Source organism: Scaptodrosophila lebanonensis, unplaced genomic scaffold (genome assembly GCF_003285725.1).
Source record: "Scaptodrosophila lebanonensis strain 11010-0011.00,11010-0021.00 unplaced genomic scaffold, SlebRS2 tig00000061-arrow-pilon, whole genome shotgun sequence".
Lineage (NCBI taxonomy): Eukaryota > Metazoa > Arthropoda > Insecta > Diptera > Drosophilidae > Scaptodrosophila > Scaptodrosophila lebanonensis.
Window position 1 is genome coordinate 3592652 of NW_022060554.1, and position 26723 is coordinate 3619374.

The 26723-nt window shown below is 38.3% G+C and overlaps 1 protein-coding gene and 1 long non-coding RNA gene across 2 annotated transcripts in view; one reads left to right on the forward strand and one right to left on the reverse strand.

Annotated features, from left to right (window-relative positions):
• LOC115624964 (CUGBP Elav-like family member 4) overlaps nucleotides 1–26723 on the reverse strand; it is a 247570-nt gene that overhangs the window by 182559 nt on the left and 38288 nt on the right. Inside the window, exon 2 of the mRNA XM_030519819.1 lies at nucleotides 13455–13503. Within this exon, the coding sequence (XP_030375679.1) occupies nucleotides 13455–13503 (49 nt within the window). The remainder of the gene's footprint in view (nucleotides 1–13454; nucleotides 13504–26723) is intronic.
• LOC115624965 lies at nucleotides 8788–9290 on the forward strand. The gene is made up of 2 exons (XR_003995500.1): nucleotides 8788–8896; nucleotides 8994–9290. It is a non-coding gene; the product is annotated as an uncharacterized LOC115624965 (long non-coding RNA).

Consider the following 26723-nt stretch of genomic DNA (forward strand, 5'->3'; position numbering starts at 1 on the left):
GTATGTATGTATATGCTCGTACATTCGTGTCTGAGTAAACATGTTAGCAGTCAACCAAAGCACCAGCATCAACAAAAGCTGCAGGCAGCGCTTGAGAAGCGCTGCAGCAGCAAATATATTTATGGCTATAACTTTTTGATAAATCGGTCTATCATAATGAAACTTGGCATACGGATACATAATTACTAACTGGTCGACTGGGTATTTGCAAAATTTTAGTTCGAAATTCCAAGAGTTACGGGAGTTAGAGAAAATTGCAATTGCCATATTTAATTTATGATTGTACGCATGTGTATATGGTAGTCCAATTTTAAGGACCGATATATGTACATAATATTACTTTGTCGTAAAATATCAATTTATTTTATGAAAATGTGGCTAACATTAACATTGTTATTTTTTTGATATGCGCACCAAATCCCTTGCTTTTTAACAATAAAATACATATATGAATATAACACAACGTTTTAAGGTAGACTTTGTCCAAAAAACTGGAATAAATTTTAGAGTATTTCCTAACTTTAAATTATATTTTGGTCGTGTTGTTTTTGTTTCCATCGAATTTTCCCGTCCCTGTCTTTTCGTGCGTTATTGAGTCAACACGAACACAAAATTGGAAACGCGAAATATGAAACACGACACTCGTGTCCACGCAATGCATCGATGTGCCACGAGCAATAAAAAGCACTCTGCCCATCTCTATTTGTGTCTGTGAGTATGTGACTGGGTAAGTGTGTTTACGTGATGTCCCCAACTATTTGATATTTTGCGTTCTTTGTTATTTATTGTTTCTGCATATGGGAAGTAAAAAACATATTTCTATATTTCGAAAATCATTGAATGCCAATTTGTAGATATAGTTATGTTGACTACGGATACCAAATTTGAAATCGATCGGACAACATTTATAACACAAGCTTTTCATTTGAAAAAAAGTCCAGAAATATTAAACCGCAATAATTTAAGCTTCAAGACCACTCTCTTAAAGATCACTAAAACAAAAGTTGAAGTACATCGGTGAAAAACTGATGATTTTTCAAACAAACTTTGGAGCTTATTTTCCCTCCTTTGTAGCTCGCATTTTTTTTTTCATTTCAATTTTCATTTTCTTAGTGCGCACCCACACTATGATACTTGACCCCAAATTTCAGCTTTCTAGCTCTTACCGTTTGGGTTGTGGGCTGTTGACGCGGTTTCCTTTTGTGCCCCAGGAAAACAGGAAAACCTCCCATATTTCAGACTCCAAGAAAAATGTCAAAAAACCAATTATGCAGTTTTTTTTGGATTTTTTCGGAGAGTATACGAACTTAGTTTGAAGTTAATTCTTTATACAAACGTTGAAGCCTGTTTTCCCCCCTTTGGAGCTCGAATTTTCCAAAATCCCTTCTTAGTGGACACCTACACTATGAAAGGATACTTGAATCCAAATTTCAGCGTTGATCACCAATCAGTCAGTCAGGAAAAACTGTTTATACTTGTATATATAGATAGTTAAAGCAAACCTTGACTCCGACGCCATTGCTGCCGTTGTTGTGTCTGGCTCTCTTTAATATTGCTGTTATTATACCCTGAAGGAGGCGTGGCAGACCCCAAAAAGTATATATATTCTTGATCAGGATGACAAGCCGAGTCGATATAGCCATGTCCGTCTGTCCGTCCGTCCGTCCGCCTGTCAAATATTCTAGAACTTTAAGCATCATGTATAGATATAGATAGTGTATAGCTGTACAGTGAAAAATCTCTCAACGGACACCTATTTTATCCGAACAAGGCGTCATTTTTCCCAGAACATTCGTTTTGGTGTCCCTTTTTGTTGAAATATCGCTTCTTTTCGGGGGACACATGCTTGACTCGAACGCAATTTTTCGAAATATTCTATCTTAAGCCTCTTGGTTGAACGCCAACCTATTGTAAATGAATTTTTCAAATGCATGTCTATGCATGAAACTGTACAAAAATAAAAACGCTGTCATAACAGCGTTTTGCTTAACAAAACGAAAATAATTGTGTTGGCTTTTGTACCACTATGCAATGTAACTAAACGTTAACTGATAATGAACCTAAATCAGAATCTGAAGATATTGATAATGACTCTTACAAAGTAGGCGCCGAACAGCATTAATCACCACTTTAGGCTTGAATAAATTTTTAAATGATGATTATAAATCATTTAGAACAAGATAGAACGCTACAGTCGAGCAAGCCCGACAGTAAAATAGCCTGTACTCTCCACAAAAAAGAAAAATTAAAAAAAAAATAAAAAAAAATTAAATTATTAAAAAAATGAATGAATTAATTAATTAATTTAATTAAATTAGAATACATGTTTATGTTCAGTTTTAACAGCATACATTTACATCACGTACCTATGCGTGTTTATATGCGTGTATGTATGCAGCACAAAGTTGAACAAAAGCAGCAACAACAACAACAGCTGCGGGCAGCGCTGCCGACAGAGCTGCAGGCAGCGTATGACCAGCGATTTTACTTATGGCTATAACTTCCTTCAGAATTGACCTATCATGATGAAATTTGGCATACGGACACATTAGTACTAACTGGATGTACCTAAATTGATTTTAAAATTCCGAGAATTACGAAAGTTATAAGAAAAAACACGAATTGCGGGGGAGTGGGGGGTGCATCGAAAAAAACTCAAACTCGTACTTTCTCGGTCTTAGGAGAATATGGAAACCAAGTTTGGTTATTCTAGCTCTTATACTTTCTGAGATCCTTGCGTTCATACGGACAGACGGACAGACAGACGGACGGACGGACAAGGCTATACCCACTCGTCTTCTCATCCTGATTAAGAATATATATACTTTGTGGGGTCTGCCACGCCTCCTTCTGTGTGTTACATACATGCGCACTAAACTAGTATAGCCTTTCACCCTTTTGGGTACAGGCTATAAAAATATGGAAATCAATTTAAAGACACGAATCTAAGAAAAAGCGGGATAAAGTCGGAGCACCAGACTACTCTGTATCTACATTCATATGTGTTAAATAATATTAAAAATGTTACGATTACAAAACTTTCAAAGCAATGACGGTACACTACCAAGACTGAAAACAGAATGCAATAAAATTGGGCTAGTTGTTTGTCGCAAAAGCCGCCATGAGAAATAATTACATTTATATTACACATACGTCAAGTGTGGTAAGTCCTCGTAGTCTGCGTCGTTGTTGCCAACCCGTGTAGTGCTGCTCAGTTGACACTATTGATTGCCGTCCTTGCGTGTCATTTATCGCCGTCGTCGGCGCCTCAGTGATAAACGGCAAGCAAACAACGTGGTTCGTCGTCCGCCACGAAGTAAATGAAGATACCAAAAAGCGTCGAGCCCGGCGTCAGACAATTGCCGCATCGATAAGATCTGCAAAAATTTTTTGTGTGTCCAGCCAGGTGTGCGAGGACAATGGCTTTGATTGCTCCAGTAAATCAGAGCTAAGTCACATTGGGAGCTGCCGGACGGAAACCCAAACGACGCGGCATTCGTGAACTCAATTCGATTCAATAAAGCACCCAACATCGCTAACGTCACTAAGTCGGCTCAGCGCGAACTAAAATTGAATGCGGTGTGTTCTTAAAGCGAACATCAAAGAGCGACAAAAGCGGTAATACCGATGGAGCCAACTAGACTTAAATGTTATGCAAATGTCGAGTGTTTGAAATGTCATGACTAAAATGGCAATTGAAACGCTAATGATGACATTAGGCACGTCTAACAAACTCAAAGCGAAACACACTCCAGGCACACAGGCAAACTGTGTGTTTCCATTTGGGGTGTGTGTAAAACATAACAAATCGTTTTTTCTATCTTTCTTTTTACTTTTTTGTTTCGTTAGAAGTCCTACAGACCGCTCTCCTGACATTTTTACGAGGCATTCAGCCAATTGACAGGCTTTACTCGCTCGTAAAAATCAAACATACAAACAGACGGCGACCCGACCATGAAGAAAAATGATGCACAGACGAAACACTCGAACCACTCCACACATAGCTCACGACGCACAAGCTCAAAAGTATGCTTAAATATTTAAGACAAACAAACCTGGGAAGACAATAACGCTGCCAACGATGAATATGAAGATGACGGAGTCGGCGTCGAACGCAATGGCCTCAATTTTAAAACACATTTTGTCGACAGTTTTGGACAGCGAGCCTTATGTACACCGACAAAATATGCTACCTATTTTTGGACATAAAAATACTTAATATCGCTTAATTGAACTTGTGAGCTGTCAGTTTTGCATTTGTTGCTGTGTTTGTTATGTCTGTACGTGTATGTGTGCGTTGTGATTCACTTTCATTCTACTTTACTGCTTTGGCCCGTTGTTGCTCTGCATTTCTTTTCGTCTTATATGGCCGTTTTTTCTGCGCAGAAAATATCTGGAAGTGTGTAACTGTGTATGCCAAAAAAGAAATCGATTTTCCCAAAGTAAGGCATAAGAAAAAGGTCAAAAACAATAAAATCCTAAATACACATACGCTCGTTGCTTTTGAACTGCCTTTGATAAAAAGAATTTTGCGAGGTGGGTGGAAGCCGACGACGAAGATGAAGCCGCAGCCAAAGCCCCCAATCAATGGCTGTACGTCGTTTTTGTACTACGTGTGAATTTAAGCTGATTAAAGAATTTACCACTGCTACGTGGTGGAGGAAAATAAAGGCAAAAGTTGATGTATACTTTTAGACGCTGCTGTCGTAGTTGGCTTTGTCTGCGTGGAGGGCGCTGCTAGAGGGGTGTGTTTGCTTGGTTGTTGGGATTAGTGGAGAGTTTTTTAATTTTCACACAGTGCAACAAATGTGTGGATACACAACTGTCCGTGGTATTGCGGCCTGATACTGTTTTTTGCAGCTATCTGGTCGCCTCATTGTTACAGCTACTTCAAAGTATAACATTGAAATCTGAGAAAAAGCGAAACAGCATCCTCATCGGACCGTCACTGTTTTTTAACCACTGCAATGGAAGACATTAAATGCTTGGTTGAGTTTGTCGATTTTTAAACATCAGGGAAATATTAGGCGAGTTTTAACCAGAGCTTTCTTATTTCTTGTACCATATTTGTAGGCGCTCTCAGGACAATGATATTAATTTATACGGTAAGAATCCGATCGACTTTCATAAAAGGGAAGGTTAAGTATGCAAGTAGAACCCATGCAGGTATAATAAAATGACCGCTTTCTGCGAATTGGTGCTAGGCCAGCAACTGCCAATACAATTCGAATGCGTAATCATAGGAAAAATATTTACTGAATCAGCGATTCAGACGTTGTGTGCAAGCAGCGACATCCTGACTCCCATTATTATCATCCTCAGCAAATGAGAAAAGTTTGGTTCTAGTTGGCAAACAAATCCAAATAAATACCAAGTCGAACTCGACGCTGCGTGTTATTATTATTAGTTTTTCCCCACGAACTTTTTCTTGATACTTATTAGTGCATGAGTCGTTTAGCTGTTGTTGTTACAGCTACGCGCTGTTTCATAGTTCATTGCTTTTCAATTTAATGAGTTTTGTCTATAATAATCAGGCAGTCGAGCGAACAGAAACTGTACGCTCCAAGTCTAGCCTATACTGATAAACAACAAACCGGAGCTACCACAATTGTAGGTTTGTTAGTAATTGTATGCACTATATGTTTATCTATTGTTTGGTTTATGGTTTTTAAAATTTTCATCTAATGATGAAAAATGATTTGATGATTTGATAATTTTATATAATTTTTTATCAAAGATTATGTAAAATTTCATGGAGTTTACTTTTAATCTTTTGCAATAATTTTTCGAGCGCTAGTGATGAGGACAGCGATGGTAAAGAGGAAGTGAATATTTATAAGCTTGATATATATGAGTGCGGGAATGAAGCTTAATAAACAGGAAGCTCTTGATTTACTGATGTGTGACAGTGGACGACGATACTGTTGGCAACCGGCAACCAGTAACTTGCAGTGGAAGAAGCATTTTACTTGTACTGGGGCAATAACAGAGTAAAAGGTATGAGGCAGCTGCCACACGGCAGGATAAAGGTAAGGAAATGAATGCTCAGTTAGTAACATTCATAAATCTGTGTTGCGTTGAGAAAATGGCATGGACTTAAATTTCTTATGAATTCAAAGCAGTCATGCAGTTTTTTGGCGTATGAGTAATATTAATTTTACTTTAATACAACGGCAAGAGGGGTGGGAAGCTAGACTAACAATGCTCGTTTCGAGGCTTCCAATTTAAAAATACGCAACATAACCAACGTACTACGTATGCAATTTACGTGACATCATTATGTTCTAGACAAGTACAAATTACGCGTAAAGCGTGTGGAATCGCCTCTACACAGACTACGCGACAATATCAGTTTGATAATGATGAAACATTAATGTGTGCCAGAAGGCCGTAGCGTGAAACAGTTCCTGAATATAAATATAAATAATCGAGCAATTGTGCATACAGAAAGCAAATAAATGAAACGACATACATAGGACGAAGAAATTTCACGAAATGTTGCAAGCAAATAAACTCCGAAAAAAATAATTTAATACTTCCAATCATTTATTCACTTATTTAACAAGTTATAATTATATTTCTAACCCTCCCCAGGGACTAGCGGATATTACAACGTCAAATTGAATGAAATAATAAATTATCAAGTTTACTTAACCAATTTAATGATTGTCCACGATGGACAGTTTTAAATAAAATACACTCTGCTAATAAAAAAACAAGTAAAAAAGCTAAAGTCGGGTGTCCCAACTTTGAAATACTCTGTACATATGTTTACAATAATTATAGAAAAAAAAAAATAAGAAAATTTAAAAAAATTTGATCGATTTTACCTTTCTCGGTATTCGAACTCACGTAAGGGGTATATAATTGCATATTTACATAGCAATTGCATCTGTGTGATTGTATGTATGCCTATGCGCATCAATTCGTGTCTGTGTAAACATGTGTGCAGTCAACCAAAGCACCAGCGTCAACAACAGCCGCGGGCAGCGCTTGAGCAGCGCTGCAGCAGCAAATATATTTACGGCTATAACTTCTCGTTAAATCGGTCTATCATAGTGATCTTAGTGGCATACGGACACATAATAACCAACTGGGGGTATTTCCAAAATTTTAGTTCGAAATTCCAAGAATTACGGGAGTTACGATTTGCATAGGAGAGGGGGGAGGGAGGGAAATTCCATATACATTTTCTTCGTATTCACATAAGGCATCTGGGACTAACATTTGGGGTCCCTAGCTCTTATAGTCTCTGAGATATAGGCGATTATACGAACGGCGCTATGGGAAAACCCCCATAGGGGGGAAGTGGGGGGGAAAATCAAAAAAATAAAACAAACTCATATAGAATACACACATAAGGCATCTTTGTGCAAAATTTGGTGTCTCTAGCTCTTATAGTCTCTGAGATCTAGGTGATCATACGGACGGAGAGACGGACGGACGGACAGACAGACAGACAGGGCTAAATCGACTTGTCTCGTCATGCTGATCAAGAATATATATACTTTGTGAGGTCTGCCACGCCTCCTTCTGCCTGTTACATTTTTCAGCTCCCGCAAACCTAATATACTTCTGTACATTTCATGTACATTTCATGTACAGAGTATAATAATTGTAATAAATAATCATAAATGAAATTTTTAAAACAAAAAGTCATTGGCACGCTCTTATTCTTTGGTTCACATTTTTGCGAGCAGATGTATGTGTGTATGTATGTACATATTCTGTTAATTGCATTCAAACTTCGATGTATCGATATCTATAGTATCGGTGGATTCAACTATCGAAAGTCTTACTCTAGCAAATTGAGATGGGCATTGTCAGCACTTCTTGATCGTGGCTCATCGCTGCACAGCATAGACACGAGTGCTAAGTTCGTGCGTAAACGTATTGACTCAATAAGGCACGAAAAGACACAAATTTGAATTTAAAATTAGGATATACTCCTATAATTATTCCCCTTTTTGCACATAGTTTATCTTACAACGGTGCTTTATATCTATATATATATCAAACAGTTTGTCCTAACTGATTGGTGATCAACGCACAGCCCAAACGGTAAAAGCTAGGAATCTGAAATTTGGACTCAAGTATCCTTTCTAGTAGCCATCATAGTGTAGGTGCGTACTTTTGGAAAATTCGAGCTCAAAAGGGGGGAAAACGAGCGTTAAAAGTTATAGTGTTCATTGTGTGTACGTTTAACGAAATATTTTGGCAAGAACAAAAATGTAACGGACTACTGAACAATTTTTGTCAAGAATAGAAAATGTTAATTTAAATACCTTAAATGCCTTCCTACTGGTAACTAATAATGTGAAAACATATGGGTAGGTCATGTACAAAATAAAAACAATTTGAAATTTTATATTGAGCCGGGTTAAGACGTGCAATACCTGCTAGTAGTAAATAAACTTATACTTGTAAGCACAAATATTGAGCCAAGCAATGATGGGCATGACCTGGTAGTCATCAATATATTGTAAAGATAACTATATTCAATAGTAATCAGCGGCCCAATTAGTAAACAAATTTGACCAGGTTTTTAGATAGTTATATTCTGAAGTGTCTCTTCAAAATTGGTACAATATACGTAATAGCTGTCATTGTCACAATTCAACATCAAGCAAACATCAATTTTTGTACCAAATTAGGTAAAAGTGTATAAAATATTAGTTTTTAAAATTACATATTTCATTTGTACCTTACATTTTGTATAGATGCAATGGTTAAATTGAAACTTGGATTGCAGCTGACCGACCGTGGTGGCTGTGTGGCCTAAGCAATTAAACTTGTCCTTGCATAATTTCATTTTGGACTGACAACAAAGGCTGGTCTGCTAGAAAGCTCATAAAGGCAAAAGTCGAAAGTCGCAGCATACTCTTTGGCGTTTGAGGTAAAGGCAGGGGTAGTGGCAAATGCTAGGGGTGCTGGGTTGCCAAGTAGAACTTTGATATCACAGTACCCAAAACTTAACCGCTTTAATTTCTTAGAAATTTGTTTTCACAGAGTGCTTGAGGAATGGTTGGTGGGAGACATACACAAACAAAGCAACAAACAAAAATGTCGACTTGATTGCGTCGTTGATGCCTTTGCCTTTTGCTGAATGAACGACAGTCATACAATTGTGCGGACAGATTGGCGACGTCGCTGCCGCTGCTGCAACATGAAGTTTGAATCCCCAGCGGATTAGAAAAGTTTAAATTGTTGCCACACAGCCAAGAAGAAAAATCGAAGCAGTGGCAAATGAACGAACGACCGAATGAATAAAGTGAGCAACGTAACGATTAGTTCTTTCATGTCCTTTGGAAAAGTTTAAAGGTCACTCTTAGGAGAGAGCCGTGTAGAAAGATGCTCAAAAAAGCTGCTATTACTGCTGATTTGACACATCAACTCTGTCAAGCTCTTGCCAAATTTTGAGGTGACAGCAACGACGATGGCAGCATCGGAAGAGTACAGTGCGTTCAGGTCGATAGTATATATACATATGTATTTTAGATATGTTAGCTAATGAACTATAAGACTTTATAATTATAGAAATATTTTCGAAAACAATGCATTCAATGCAACAACTGATATTCAAATCCAGTTCTGATTTTTATATTCTGTAAATGAAATGTACAAGAGGATATTATGTTTGCGGGAGGCGTGGCAGACCCCTTAAAGTATAAGTATTCCTGATCAGCGGGACAATATGAGTCGACATTGCCATGTCCGTGTGTATGAACGAAAGAGCTAGAATTACCAAACTTGGTATCCCGGTTTCCCTAAGCCTTTGACAGAGCCAGGTTGTTATTTTTTTATCACCCCCCCCCCCCCCCCCCCCCCCACTCCAACGCAATTAGTGATTTTTCATAACTCTCATAATTCTTGGAATTTCCAACTCAAATGTGGTGGCGGTTAGTGATTATGTGTCCATATGCCAAATTTTATTATGATAGGTCAATTTGAAAGAAAGTTGTAGCCATAAATGTAATCTTTGCCCATGCTCTGCCAGCAGTTGTTGTTGTTATACTCTGTACATGAAATGTACAAGAGTATATTAGGTTTGCGGGAGCTGAAAAATGTAACAGGCAGAAGGAGGCGTGGCAGACCCCACAAAGTATATATATTCTTGATCAGCATGACGAGACGAGTCGATCTAGCCCTGTCTGTCTGTCTGTCCGTCTGTCCGTCCGTATGAACACCTGGATCTCAGAGACTATAAGAGATAGAGACACCAAATTTTGCACAAAGATGCGTTATGTGTGTATTCTATACGAGTTTGTTTTATTTTTTTGATTTCCCCCCCACTTCCCCCCTATGGGGGTTTTCCCGATTTTCCATTCGTATAATCGCCTATATCTCGGAGACTATAAGACCTAGGAACACCAAATTTTAGTCCCAGATGCCTTATGTGAATACGCAGAAAATGTATATTTTGGAATTCCCCTCCCTCCCCCCTCTCCTATGCAAATCGTAACTCCCGTAATTCTTGGAATTTCGAACTAAAATTTTGGAAATACCCCCAGTTGGTTATTATGTGTCCGTATGCCAAATTTCATTATGATAGACCGATTTAACAAGAAGTTATAGCCATAAATATATTTGCTGATGCAGCGCTGCTCAAGCGCTGCTCAAGCGCTGCCCGCGGCTGTTGTTGATGTTGCTGTTTGGTTGACTGCGAAAATGCTTACACAGACACGAATAGATGCGCATAGGCATACATACACTCACACAGACGCAATTGCTATGTAAATGTGCAATTATACACCCTTTACGTGAGTTCGAATACCGAGAGAGGTAAAATCGATCAAATTTTTTTTTTATTTTCTTAATTTTTTTATTTTCTATAATTATTGTAAACATATGTACAGAGTATTTCAAAGTCGGGACACCCGACTTTAGCTTTTTTACTTGTTTATTTTATTGCTTTGATTTTTAAACAAGAAAGGAATGCTAAAGTCGAGCAGGCTCAACTCTTAAATACCCTATACCACCCCACAAAAAAGTAATTAAATTAATTAATTAATTTAATTTAATTAACTAAATTAAATATAAAATATTCCATTCATGCATAGATACATTTACATCAGAATCGTGCCTTATGCGTGTTTGTGTACTTGTACATATGTATGTATGTGTGCATTGGGCCTGGTTATATGGCTTTAACGTTTTTTCCGATCATTCTATCATAATGAAACTTGGTATACGGATATATAATCACCAACCTAATGTGACTACCAAATTTTAGTTCAAAATTATGGGAGTTATAGAAAATCACGAATAGAGGGGGAGTGGGGGGTGCATCGGAAAAAATGAACAAACTCGTCCTTTCTCGGGCTCAGGAAAATCTAGATACCAAGTTTGGTTATTCTAGCTTTTATACTTTCTGAGATCCTTGCGTTCATACAGACAGACGGACAGACAGACGGGCATGCCTATATCGACTCGGCTTGTCATGCTGATCAAGAATAAGTATATATACTTTGTGGGGTGTGCCACGCCTCCTTCTGTGTGATCCATGTACACTCGCAAAAAACTAATATACCCTTATACCCTTTGGGTACAAGGTATTAAAATTTTAAATTCATGTAAGGTATTTAAGAGTTGAGCCCTTTCGACTCTAGCATTCCTTTCTTCTTTTGGTATAAAATTTTGTCTAGCGTTCATTCCATTCAGAACTAGTTATACCTATATAACCTTAAGATCTATTTTATTCCCATGACTGACACTTTGGACCACTGTGCTACGCAGCAACTTCAACCTTCCTTGTGCGTGTGCAGAAGTAATTTGTGCAATGGACTATCCGTCATTTTTTTTGATAAGCGCTGACATCGGCAAATGTCTTAAATAGTGCACTAACTTAGTGGACAGCCCACTCAATATTGTCGATTGTTCGAAAGCCCAGCACATATTTTAAGCCATAGGTGTAACCAAAGATCATGGTGTGATTAGACTCACAAAAATAAGATGATCAGACGTTAGATCAGTAGCTATCTGTTTTCATCATATTACTATCATAATGAGTCTGTAAATAGACTTATAACAAATCAAAAACGACTTGAAGTGCTTTGTTGTGGTTTTTTTTTTTGACACGTAAATTATGCAAATCTATTTTTTGTTTTTTGTTTGTTGTCTGTCACAAACAACCGTAAAACATTCTAAGCTCTGCAATGGCATCCCCACATCATGTGGGTAGTAAAAACAATATGGCGCCCTTGGCTACCGCCGGATTTGCAGCAAAAAACAAGCTTCATATTTCATGGAAATGGTAACGCGATGGGTCTGAAGCCTGCAATTGACAGTCTCACGTTGTTTTGCTATAATTTTTTCCACATTTCTCCTTCGCTAGTGTCGTTTTTTCAACATGTCAAATTTTTCAGACTGTTTTGACAGTTTATCGAAGGGCTACGGTATTTTTGATGACGTGTGTGGAGTAAGTGTTGAGAACGGGCAACATTCTTAAAAGGTGCAAGCACCAAGTTTTCAAACGCTCGACGCAAAATATTGTGTATAGGAGGGGTCAAGATCGTGATGTGAATTCAGCAAAAGGAATGTTTGAGTCTTAGAATGGCAGTGGCCAAATGTAACTATTTTTATACCCTGTACCCAAGGGTGAAAGGGTATACTAGTTTAGTGCGAATGCATGCAGACCCCACAAAGTGTATAGCCATGTCCGTCTGTCCGTCTGTGTGAAGGATCTCAGAAAGTATAAGAGCTAGAACAACTAAACTCTGTATCCAGATTCTCCTAAGTCCGAAAATGTACAAGATATTAGGTTTGCGCGAGCTAAAAAAGGAACAGGCAGAAGGACGCGTGGCAGACCCCAAAAATTATATATATTCTTGATCGGCATAATAAGACGAGTCTACACATATGTCTATGTCTGTCTGTCCGATGAACACCTGCATCTCAGAGACTATAACAGATAGAGACACCAAATTTTGCACAAATATGCCTTAAGTATGTACGCTTCTCGATTTTGTTTTATTTTTTTGAATTTCCCCACTTCCCCCCTATGGGGGATTTTTGAAAACGCCGTTCGTATAATCACCTATATCTCGAAGACTATAAGAGCTAGGGACACCAAATTTTTGTCGCAGATGCCTTATGTGAATACGCAGAAAATATGTATTTCGGAATTTCCCTCCCTCACCGCTCTCCCTTGCAATTAATGATTTCCCATAACTCCGGTATTTCTTGGAATTTTTCAATGAAATTCGATAGCGATATGAGATAGCGACTATGAGTTCGTATGCCAAGTTTAATAATGATAGGCCGATTCAAGAAGTTATAGCCATATATGTATACATGATGAAGCAGTGCCCGCAGCTGTTGTTGTTGTTACTGCTTTGCCCAGGAACATGAGACATAATTATGCTACACATATGTAGAGAGTATTTCAAAGTCGGGACACCCGACTTTCGCTGCTCTACTTGTTTCATTAAAAATTCAAGAATTAGAGTACTTACCACTGCGACTTTCATTTTCAGCTGGCTTCAGATGTAAAGCCCGGTTCATCTGCAAAAAATCGGATAGTTGTGCTGAGAGGTTATCCAACAAATAAATATTTATAAGATTTTCATATTTATTTTTATAAGCTATACCCAAAGGGTAAAAGGCTAAATTCTTTCTGTGCGAGTGTGCACGTAACACATGGAAAGGGGCGTGGTAGACCTACAAAGTATCTTATTTATTAGACAAGGCGAGCGAGTTAATTTGTAAAGCTCCGTCAGAGAGATTTTTCAGGTTTGTGTCAAGTATGTAACAGCAGAAAGAATCTTCTTCAACCCGATAATGTATATTCTTTATCAAAATCGATCAAAAAAAAGTACACAAACACGCATATGTATACGATTCTGATGTAAATGTACATACTTATGTATGCTGTAGAAATTCTAGAAAACCCTTTATGAATGTATTCATGTGTTGAATATTTTATATTTAATTAAATTTATTTATTTATTTACTTAAATATATTTATACTCTGTACTCAAAGGGTATATTAGTTTTGGGCGAGTGCACATGGAACACATAGAAGGAGGCATGGCACACCCCACAAAGTATATATATTCTTGATCAGGATGACAAGCCGAGTCGATATACCCATGTCCGTCCGTCCGTCTGTATGAGCGCAAGGATCTCAGTAAGTACAAGAGCTAGGATAACCAAAATTGGTATCAAAGTTCCTATAAGCCCTTGGCAGATCGAGTTTGTTTATTTTTTCTGATACACCCCCCTACTCCCCCGCAATTCGTGTTTTTTCTTATAACTTTCGTAATTCTCGGAATTTTGAAATCAATTTTGGTAGGTACATCCAGTTAGTACTAATGTGTCCGTGTGCCATGATGATAGGTCAATTCTGAAGAAAGTTATAGCCATAAGTAAAATCGCTGCTCATGCGCTGCCTGCAGCTCTGTCGGCAGCTCTGCCCGCAGCTGTTGTTGATGTTGCTGCATTGGTTCAACTTATTGCTGCATACATACACGCATATAAACACGCATAGGTACGTGGTGTAAATGTATGCTGTTAAAACTGAACATAAACATGTATTCTAATTTATTTTAAATAATTGATTAATTAATTAATTTTTTTAATAATTTAAATTTTTTAATTTTTGTTGTTGTAATTTTTCTTTTTTGTGGAGAGTACAGGCTATTTTACTGTCGGACTTACTCGACTGTAGCGTGCTATCTTGTTTAGCATTCCTTTCATGTTTTAAATTTATTTTATATTTTCCTTTTCTGTAAGAGGATGTACAGGGTATTTTAGTGTCAGGCTTACTCGACTGTGTAGAATTACAGCCTTTCGCTCATTTATATCTATGACACGTTGTAACGCATTGGATCTTACCAACAAGCGGGTAGCCACATCCCGTGGCACTTCATGCATGGTTAAAACTTAAATCGCACCCGTACATTTGCCAGGCGAACACTGGCTATCACTTAGTACAGCGCCCATGCACTGCTACACATTCCTCTCCCCATTCAATGCGCAGATAAGCACTACGTGTTGTAGACATGTTTTTGTTTAAGGAAAATGAGTAATACCGTTACCCGACTGTGGCTAAGTTGCCATTAAATGCATTAAAATAAAACTTAATTGAAGGCTTATGCCATGTCTAACCTAGAGAATCAAGCCATCCCAAAGCCGCAGTCCAAACAAATCAATACCAAAAATGCTATGAATAGCAGCAGAACTTTGTTGGATACTATATTTCATTCCCTATTTTTTCATTTTTATTGGGCGGAAAAGAGGAAAAAAAAAGTAATTTATTCCCCACAGAAATGGTCAGTATCCATGCCGTTGCCCCGGCCCTGTATTGGGTCATCAGCACGAGCTGTCATTAACTCGGCCCATTGGCTCTTTCTATGGGCTGTCTGCTACCTGATTGCTTTCCTGTGTGCCTCCCCAGCATGTCGCATGAATATTTTATATTAAACCATTAGTTTGTGGCAATCGAAAATGATTGAAGCTTTTAGCTACAAAATTCAATTGCTTAATAGCATAGGAAATATGCGAGAAAATACATAAGTGTAAGGACGTTTTGGTGTCAGCTTCCTGCATTCTGAAATGTTGTAGGACACGTATATTAAAAATATGTGGATTTGTACTTATTTGGGCCCGTGAACGCCATAGCTCGCCCCACGCCGCTCAAGTTAACCAGCACACAATCCATTAGTCAAGCAAGTAATTAAAATTGCGATTTATGCATGCGCGCGGCCGACGCCCCAATTTGGGCGCGCGCTCAGCGCTTGTTTGTAATTCAATTATGTTAATGATTGGACAACATTTACCGTATTTACATTAATGCATAATGAATGAGTATGGCTGCCATCGCAGGCATAATGGGCTGTCGACTCTGCCCCTGTCCCGCTTTTGGGCTGTCTAAATGCATGCTGCATTTTATTTTGGCTGGCTGATTTTTTAATTGTAATGCACGGTCGGGGCTGGCTAAACATTCGGTAGCAGGAGTCGGCAGCATCAACAATTAAGTGCATTTCTCTGTCTGAACTCTGGTGCTCAGTGTATGTATGTGTGTGGGTGTATGGCAAGCCAAAGGCATGTCCCCGACTATAGGACAGGCACCCAGGCAGTCAGCAGCTAGGCAACCAGGAGCCAGGCAACCAGGGCGTGGCAACCGCCTCACTTTGTTAACGTTCCGAACATATACATGTACTCGTACATGCATATACACAGACATACATACTCCATTGCACACATAAATGCGCTTTACTCAAAGCTCAGCTGGATAAATTAAGTGGTCGATGAACTGAAGCCTTGTTGATTTTGTATACGAGTATAACATGACGGCACCCGCGGCCACCGACGCCACCGCCGTTGCTTCCGCCGTGTTGTTGACAGTGATGGGCAGGCAAGGGAATGGTGGTGAATGGGCTAGATGCTGACCTGGGTTGCCTGGTGGTCTGCAATGATGCCGCAAAATTTAAGCCAATGTTTAACCAAAAATGTACATTTAGTGCATGGTGCAACGGTCTGCTGCGTCCCAGGTCCGCTGATAAATGATTGATGTGGCCTGGGTCTGGGTCCATGGCTGGGATCGAGGCTGGCACGCCTTATGACTTGTGGGTGTAATAAATTGGAAAATTTTTCGGCTGCTACTTCTGAACAAGTAGCGCACACAAGTCTTGGTAGTAAAACGGCATGCGGCTCATTCTGAAGCAGTTATTGCTGTTGTCTGCAGCGCGGCAGATACATGGCAACCAAACAAAAGCAGCACGCAGTCTATGCTTTTTGCATACTGCCTCATCTCATTCTGCCTCTGAAAGCTTTATCAACGCTTTCTCTTTGTGCGTGACACCCGGTGTAGGTGAATGCAAAAGCGAGAGCAGCAGATGCAGGGATATGAGTGCAGCCCATATTGAACAGACTTGGGCAAGGAGGTACTGCGCGCAACTCACCCAGTCAGTCAGTCATTCCGTCGGAGAGGTAAACGGGGCGTGGAGCAGTTAGCCAGCAATTGCCTATGTGCGTTTTCATTGAATGCCTCTTCACTCGCGACGTCTGTGCGCTTGTTGAATGTGAATGTGCTGGATCTGGCTAATGAACTCGCTTGTGGCTTAATGTTGTCCATAACCAGAGGAACAGCATTTGGTGACCAGTTCAGATTAAAACTTATTAAATACTATACATCTTCGATGAATTATGCAAACATTTCCTAACAATTAGGTTTATGATCATTAGAAAAAACAAGAAAGGAATGCTGAATGCCCACCAAAAAGAAAAAAAAAAACATTTTTAAAAATTAATTTTAAAAAATTATATTAATTAAATTAGTTAATTAAATTAAATACAAATTATTCAATACATATATACAAAAGTGGAGACATGTTCATGTACAGTTTTAACAGCATACATTTACATCAGAATTGTGTCTCTTTGTATTTATATGCGTGTATGAATGCAGCAGAAACTTGAACCAAAGCAGCAACAACAACAACAGCTGCGGGCAGAGCTGCTGGCAGAGCATGGACAGTGATTTTATTTATTGCTGTAACTTTCTTCAGGATTAACCTATCATGATGAAACTTGGCATACGGACAGATAACCACAAAGGTTATGCACACACAAAATAAATACAATTGGAAACATTATATTGAGCCGGGTTAAGACGGGCAATACCTGCTAGTTTTAAACATATGTACAGACTAAGACGGGCAATACCTGCTAGTTTTAAACATGAAAACGATCGGACAACTCATGTTTTTCAGCGCCCAGATGCCACTACTAGCTGAATGGGGCGAGATGGTCAAATTAGAGCTGGAAAAAACATCGATGTTAACATCGATGTATCGATATTTGGGCAATATCGAAAACATCGATGTTTTATTTGCCAATATCGATAATCGGGTGCTTTTTGGAAATTCGACAGCAAACTAACAGCAAGAAAAATGTCCCAGTTTTCTGATTTATTAATTGTAATAGTTTTGGAAGTAGTGGTGTTGACAAGAAGTGTGGATGCATACAATGGATAAATATCTACAAAGTAAGTAAACATGAAATATATTTGTATGTATGTATATATGTGCATACATATGTATGTATACATGCATATGCTTGTACATATTTACGAAATAAACACGTCCTCGTTTAGGTTGTAATTGTTTGTTATGAATTCGGCGAAATTGAAGCGTCAATAAATATTTCCCTGTTTATAGTTTCATCGAAGAAAAACTGTGTGGAGAAGGAAGAAAAAAATATTGATAGCCCCAAGAGGAGAAAGGAGCCATCCATTGTTTGGAATCACTTTAAAAAATGTAAGGATTCTCAAACGTCGATTTGTAAATATTGCGGTGCGTATATTAAAACGAAGGGCAATACAACCAACCTTTTCCACCATTTACGAAATTCACATAAAGAGCAATTGGAAATGCAAGAGCCTGATTTGGGAACAAACATACAAAAGTATTTTGAGCGTGACCCCTCATATAGTTCTGACTCAAATCGCAAGCTCCAACTGGACAAAGCGGTTCTTCGTATGATAGCATTGGATTTACAACCATTCAGCATGGTTAATGGTAAAGGGTTTCGCGATCTAGTTAATTTATTAGATCCACGGTATAAAATCCCTAGCAAAACTTATTTTCGAAATGTGGTTTTAGCAAATGAGTATGAAGCTTGCAAAGATCAACTTAAGTTGATTTTGCAAGCAGTTGATCATGTCGCAATAACGACTGACTGCTGGACTTCAGTTGCAAATGAAGGCTACATCGCAGTAACATTCCATTTTATAACCAGCAGTTATGAACTAAATTCAGCAGTTTTGGCAGCCCAGAAATTGGTTACACCAATTAACCATACTTCAGCGAACATAGCTGAAACTCTGCTTACTGTACGGACAGAGTGGGATGTTGAAAAGAAAGTGGTGGCAGTAGTAACAGATAACCACTCGGCGATGATAAAAGCAGTTAATATATTAAAACTGGAACATTTGCCATGCATTTCGCATACGCTTCACCTTATTCTACAAGAAGTACTAAAATTGAAAGAACTACAGCCCTTATTGAATAAATGTAAACGGATTGTTACATATTTCAAATCTAGCACAAATACAAATGCGAAATTAAAGAAAGTCCAAGGTGATGAAAACCCACTAGGCGTTATTCAAGAGGTGCCGAAAAGGTGGAACAGTGCCTTCCTGATGATTGACCGGTTACTCAAGATTAATCAGTACATTTCGGAAGTACTTCTTAACACCCTAAAAGCTCCAACGCCTATTTCAGCAGAGGAAATTAAAATTTTAAAAGAGCTTGAGAAAATATTACGACCATTTAATGATGCTACTGAAATCGTATCGGTTGATAAAACCGTGACTATATCGCTAATAATCCCAACAATTTGTGAACTGAAGCAGAAAATAAGTGCTATTGCAGCTGAGCCAATGTCAAGCATAGCTACTGCCGTACAGACATTAATTAATAGACGGCTGGCCGAACGTCTTTTTCCGTACGAAAAGCGAAATATTGCAACAATTGCCACTTTAATAGATGCCCGATTCAAAAAGGAAGGGTTTTTAAATAGTGTTAATGCCGAAGAAGCCCACAAATTACTTGAGGAAGAAATTTGCAGATATTTATCAAAACACCCACGGGAGTTGCCAACACTACACGATTCAGCCAAAAAAACTTAAATTTGGATTCTTAAAAGAAAAAATTGCTGCTAAAGCACTTACAAATCGGTCAGATGCCATAATTGCGATTATGCAATATTTGGAAAAACCAAACGAATCCGAGGAATGCGACCCATTAGAATTTTGGAAGGTAATTATTCTGAATCTTCTTATTATAGTGAACCATATATTTGTTTTTTATTTTAGGCAAGCAGTGAAGAATCATTAAAATCTGTAGCCATCATGTGCTTCCAAACGCACTTTTAGTAAAGCTGGCCAAATTATTACTCAACGCCGAAGCTCCTTAAAAAGCGGAATCGTAGATAAGTTGATATTTCTCAACAAAAATATTGATCTCATAAATAAAGAATAAATTAAAATAATTTATTTGAATACATCGTTAGTATCGATGTTTTGGTTTTTAAATATCGAAAACATCGATGTTGGTGAACATCGATGTTTTTACAGCTCTAGGCCAAATGTCGTCATACCAAAAACAAGTTTCTGCGAGTAGTTAAAACATTGTATACTTACGATCAGTGCTATATACCAGTATTGTTTTTATTATATACTTATGAATAAGCCTCAGCATATTAAAGTTGTTAATTCAAAATGCTACCCCAAGTCATGGCTTTCAAGCATTTAAGATATGATTTTCCAGCAACCCCAACAGTCCAATAGCTGCAGCAACTCATCAAGACTCCTTGCTAATTATTGCTCCGAAAAGGTTTCCTTCTGCTGCTTCCGCAGTTTCGGCTGCTGCTGCTTCTGTTTGCTGCGTAATTAGCGCACATAATTTGAAATTTAAATGTAGCCAAAAGTCACAACAGAGCTTACAATGTGTGTAAGAAACCTTTTCACTGTTCCTACCACACTGCCGCAATCATGCACGCCAAAATATAATTGAATCATTTCTCATAAATGACACTGTACCTAAACCTAAGGGTTATATATGTATATACTAGAGATGGGCATGGTCCGGCTATTTTCAGCCCGACACGATAAGGCCACGAAATTAAACACGCACGCACACTCACGACGAACATATTTCTAAGCACGGCCCAACAAGAACATGTTATAACCATTAAATGTAAAAACAAACAAGAGAGAACGCTACAGTCGAGCAAGCCCGACAGTGTAATACCCTGTACCCAGGTAAACTTCCGTCACTGAGTTATATGCACCCATAGAAGCAGCAAAAAGAGGAAGAAGAAGAGCGAACTTGTTGCTGCAGTTTGGGGGGTTGTACTGGCGAGAATTCGTTTTGCTAATTACTTTTCTTAGAATTGACCGAATTGAATAAAATTTTGAACAACAGTAGACAATTATATATTAATTATGTGTGCAAAGTTTGGTTTAGGTAGCATTTGAAATGTGGACGCTATTGACGAAATTCTGTAGCGGGGGAAGGGGGGGAAAATTCCAAAAAATAAAATAAACTCGTCCTTTCTCGGACCTAGGAGAATCTGGATGCCAACTTTGGTTATTCTAGCTTTTATAGTTTCTGAGATCCTTGCGTTCATCCAGACGGACGGACAGACGGACGGACGGACAGACGGACGGACGGACGGACATGTCTAGATCGATTTCTCTCGTCATGCTGATCAAGAATATATATAATTTATGGGGTCGGAGATGCTTCCTTCTGTATGTTACATACTTTGCACAAACCTAATATACCCTTTTTACCCTACGGGTACAGGGTATAAAAATATAACCATAGTAAGCAATTCAAATTTGTATTCAAGAATATGTACTCATCTATATTTGAGCTAAGAAGCCGCGCTCGTCACTTATTTAAAATTTCTCCAGAAGTGGAAAACTCTCTGTCACTTGTTTGAAAAGCTGTTTTTCTTTATATTTGTCTTATCAATTTCAATGTGTATTTTGTTTGGCTTTTTTCTAGTACTTTAACACACATATTCCTGGATCAATTGCACTACATACCAGAGAACTGCAACGAGTATGTCCGACCACCCTTGCTGAAAATTCAATCAACAAGCTCTAACAAGTTCAGTACTTTCAGCATTTTTCTTATGATCGAATTTGCATGAGCAATCTTTCTATTTTTACAAACAAGCACTGGACTTGATTGGTTTGCATTCGAGCACACCAGGCTCGGTCACTTGGCTTATTGCGGTCGGTTCGAACGAGTACCGGCCCTGATTGGTTTGCTTTCAAACAGTTCAGGCTAGGTCAGTTCCTTTAAGATGATAGGGTTCTGATCGAAACAAACCAGACTTTGCAGAATGAGCGTTTGATCGAACAAGTATAGTGCCGTTATTGCTCGAGTATTTACCCGAGTATGTCTCGAGTATATAAAATATGCATGTATGTACATATTTATGTATTTGTGCGTGCAAGTGTTGTTTGCAATTATGGGCAAACATGTGTATATGTATGTACGTATTTTAAATAAAGAGGTACAGAATGAAAAGAAAACATATGTATACATATATTTATTATACCCCGTACCCAAAAGGTACAAGGGTATATTAGTTTTGTGCGAATGTACATGGAACACACAGAAGGAGGTGTGGCAGACCCCACAAAATATATATATTCTTGATCAGTATGACAAGCCAAGTCGATATAGCTATGTCCATCTGTCTGTCTGTATGAACGCAAGGATCTCAGAAAGTATAAGATCTGCAATAACCAAACTTGGTATACAGATTCTCCTGAGCCCGAGAAAGGACGAGTTTGTTCATTTTTCCCAATGCACCACCGCCCCCACTCCCCCCCCCCCCCCTACCACTAGACACATCCAGTTAGTGATTAAATATCCGTATACCAAGTTTCATTATGATAGGGTGATTAGAAGGAAAGTTATCGCCATATAACCAAGCCCAATGCACACCTACATACATATGTAGAAGTACACCAACACGAATAGACACGATTCTGATGTAAATGTAAATGTATGTATGCATGTATGGAATATTTTATATTTAATTTAATTAATTAATTAAATTTTTTTAATAATTTTTGTTTTTTGGTGGGGTGGTACAGGGTATTTAAGAGTTGAGCCTGCTCGACTTTAGCATTCTTTTCTTGTTATATTATGATATTTAGCATGATTTTATTTCTTAAACAAGTAGAGAAGCTAAAGTCGGGTATCCCGACTTTGAAATACTCTGTACATATGTATAGAATAATTATGCGTGTATGTCTGTATTTGTGTGTCTGTGTATGTCTCGTGTGACTGAGCAAAGCAGTAACAACAACAACAGCTGCGGGCACTACTTGGTCTTATGTACATATGTGGCTATAACTTCCTGTTAAATCGGCCTATCATGATGAAACTTGGCACACGGACACATAATAACCAACTGGGGTATTTCCAAAATTTTAGTTCGAAATTTAAAGAATTACGGGAGTTAGAGAAAATCGCAATTGCGATTTTCTGCGTATTCACACAAGGCACCTGGGACTAATTTGGTGTTCCTAGGTCTTATAGTCTTCGAGATATAGGTGATTATACGAATGGAAAATCGGGAAAACCCCCATAGGGGGGAAGGGGGGGAGAAAATCAAAAAAATAAAACAAACTCGTATAGAATACACACATAAGGCATCATTGTGCAAAATTTGGTGTGTCTATCTCTTATAGTCTCTGAGATCCAGGTGTTCATACGAACAGACTGACAGACAGACAGACAGGGATAGATCGACTCGCCTCGTCATGCTGATCAAGAATATATATACTTTGTGGGGTCTGCCACGCCTCCTTCTGCCTGTTACATTTTCAGCTCCCGCAAACTTAATATACTCTTGTACATTTTATGTACAGAGTATAAAAAGGAACTCAAATTAGAAAAAAAAAATTTAATTTAAAATAAAGTAGCATAACTTTTTTTAATTTAAATAATAATAGTTTTGTTGGCTTCTTTAATTTATATGCATTTACATACTTGTATACAAAGTTACTATTGAACTAATAGCCGAAAAAAGGTGCACGTGCACCCGCCGATATCATTGGTCATTTCGGTCATGCAGGCATGATTTAAACACGACGTTCGATCATTTCTTGCACGCAGGCAAAAAGTTTCGGTCACAACCGCTCACTTCAGAGTTTTTGCAGTTTTGATTCCAACTGAGTGTTCGTTGAGGGCTCGTTCACAACCAGTCATTGGTTGTCACTATATCCAAATGAAATAATCATACCGAGTATGGGTAAATACTCGAGTATGACCGAAAATGTAGTACTCGTTGCAGTTCTCTGCTACATACATACTTATACAAGTATATACTTAGTTATATATTTCAAAATCAATTCTTGACCTGGCCAGAAAAAAATTTTTTTAATGAAATATTTGAATTATAAGAAATGCCGTGTTGACTATTTTTCACTTTAGTTGTTAATTTTTCGTGTTATTTTCGTATTTCGCTCGTGCGTGTTTTGCCGTGCCTTTTAAGCTCAACACGAACACGCGTGTCACGAAGTGCCACGGTCGAAAACACCGCCCGTGCGCAACTCTAATATACAGTATATGTACATACTTAGTATAACGTATACATATATAGCTCATATAAGATTAAGCTCAGAAGCGGCTCATGAAGCGGTGGCAGAACAACTTTACAATTCGAACAGCACATATGTAGCTATATATATGTATATAGCACATAGTATATATAAATTTCATCGCCTCCCATTCTGTTTGGCAAGTCCGGAATGAGGATGTACCAGTACTATTACTAGCCTGCCTGCTGCATCTTTCGCGAAGCGCGTACACTATAAACTTCATTGGTTTATGATACTTGGCACTAAGTGAAAAAAAGCGAGGGACCGAAAGCAGTCAACTATTGCAATGTTGAAGTGCTGGATGGAGCCGCACGGCATGGCTACTCCACTTATACATAGCAAAAAAAGACGTCGCCATCGGAGTATTGGACCAATCTATACATAATCTCAGCTATGGTCAGCCGCTGACAGCACCTACCCCTGCCCGCAGAATGAAACACCACTACCCTTAGTTGTTTTAATGGATTTCCCGCAACCCAACTATAAGTACATAATTGGAGCAACGAAAACGCAATTAAAACTATGTTTTATGGTTTTGTTATGGCAGCATTTCGACTAACATCCGAGCCCTCCCTCATGCCCCTGATGTCCGGGCCTTCAAGCCAGCAACCCCTTTAGCCCGCAAGTCACCTTATCACAGAGCCACGAAATCCCATGAAAAACGATTTTTATTATGGTTCTCTCTATACTATAGAGAGAGGCTATAATAGCAAACGAAGATGTTGAGAAAAATAATTTAAAAAGCAGACTTGCATTGAGTGGAACAGGCGAGAACAGAGAAAGGAACATACCCATAAAATGGCAAAACTATTATTTTCTCGTCTGAAAACCGAAGATGGCTATATCCATCAAGAATTCAGCTTATACATTGTTGGGTCTACCACGTCTCCTTCAGAGTGTTAGATCATTTTTGACATAACTACAATACTATAACGATTCACGCTTTGGAGTCAAGGTGTAATAAAACAAGAGAGAACGCTATAGTCGAGCAAGCCCGACAGTAAAATAGCATGTACTCTCCACAAAAAAGGAAAATTAAACAAGAAAGGAATGCTAAAGTCGAGCAGGCTCAACTCTTAAATACCCTGTACCACCCCACAAAAAAGTAATTAAATTAATTAATTAATTAAATTTAATTAATTAACTAAATTAATTTAATTAATTAACTAAATTAAATATAAAATATTCCATGCATGCATACATACATTTACATTTACATCAGAATCGTGCCTTATGCGTGTTTGTGTACTTGTACATATGTATGTATGTGTGCATTGGGCCTGGTTATATGGCTATAACTTTCTTTCCAATCATTCTATCATAATGAGACTTGGTATACGGTTATATAATAACTAACCTAATGTGACTACCAAATTTTAGTTCAAAATTCCAAGAATTACGGGAGTTATAGAAAATCGTTAATAGGGGGGGAGTGGGGGGGTGGATCAGAAAAAATGAACAAACTCGTCCTTTCTCGGTCTCAGGAGAATCTGTATACCAAGTTTGGTTATTCTAGCTCTTATACTTTCTGAGATCCTTGCGTTCATACAGACAGACAGACAGCCGGACAGACGGACATGGCTATATCGACTCGGCTTGTCATGCTGATCAAGAATATATATACTTTGTGGGGTCTACCAAGCCTCCTTCTGTGTGTTCCATGTGCACTCGCACAAAACTAATATACCCTTGTACCCTTTTGGGTACAGGGTATAAAAATAATAATAATAACACACGTAGCAGTGGAAGCAACAGCTACAGAAATTTTTGCATGCGGTAAATTTCTGAGTGGCTTCTGTTTAATGTCATGGCAACCGAAAAGTAGACAATGCTGCTGCTTTAGGCGCACATTTGAAATGTGGGCAACATGAGTGTATAGGGAGGTTTGAGAAAGAGGAAAGCAACAGCAAAGCAAGCTAACAAGCTGTTCGTATCAAGAAAAACAAAAACGTTGTTTAGGGGTTTTGATTTGTGCGCTTAGTAACTATGTATGTACCTAGCAGAGCTGCAGCTTAATCAAAAGTTTTGAACTCGGCAAGTTGCCAAGGCAGATGCTTGCTGGCTCTCCGCCATTGTCAGAGCCATCATCAAAGCCACAAATAAATCTCTTACATATCTTTATTATTTAGACCGTTTTAATACTTATCAGTTGCCACCGAGATCTCAGCAACAGCTAGGCACAAAAATATGCCTTACATGTATATGTACTGCATGTACAAATGTATTTCCAAATTTTCCAACTCCTCCGCTATTACTAATTTTTCATGGCTCCCATAACTCCCTTATACACCCTTGAGTTTGAAATCTAATGTTTTAAATTTAATGTTTTCTTTATTACAAGTTCGCTTATTGTTTTTTAATACCCTGTACACGCTGGATATAAGGGTATAGTAGTTTTGTGCGAATGTATCGTATATATAGCCATGTCGATATATCCAACTCCGTCTGTATGAACGAAAGGATCTCAGAAGGTACACGAGCTAGAATCCAAACTTGGTATCCAGATTCCCCTAAGCTCTAAGCAGATCAAATTTGTTTATTTTTTCTGTTATACCACCCCACTCCTCCAGTATTAGTGATTTTCCAT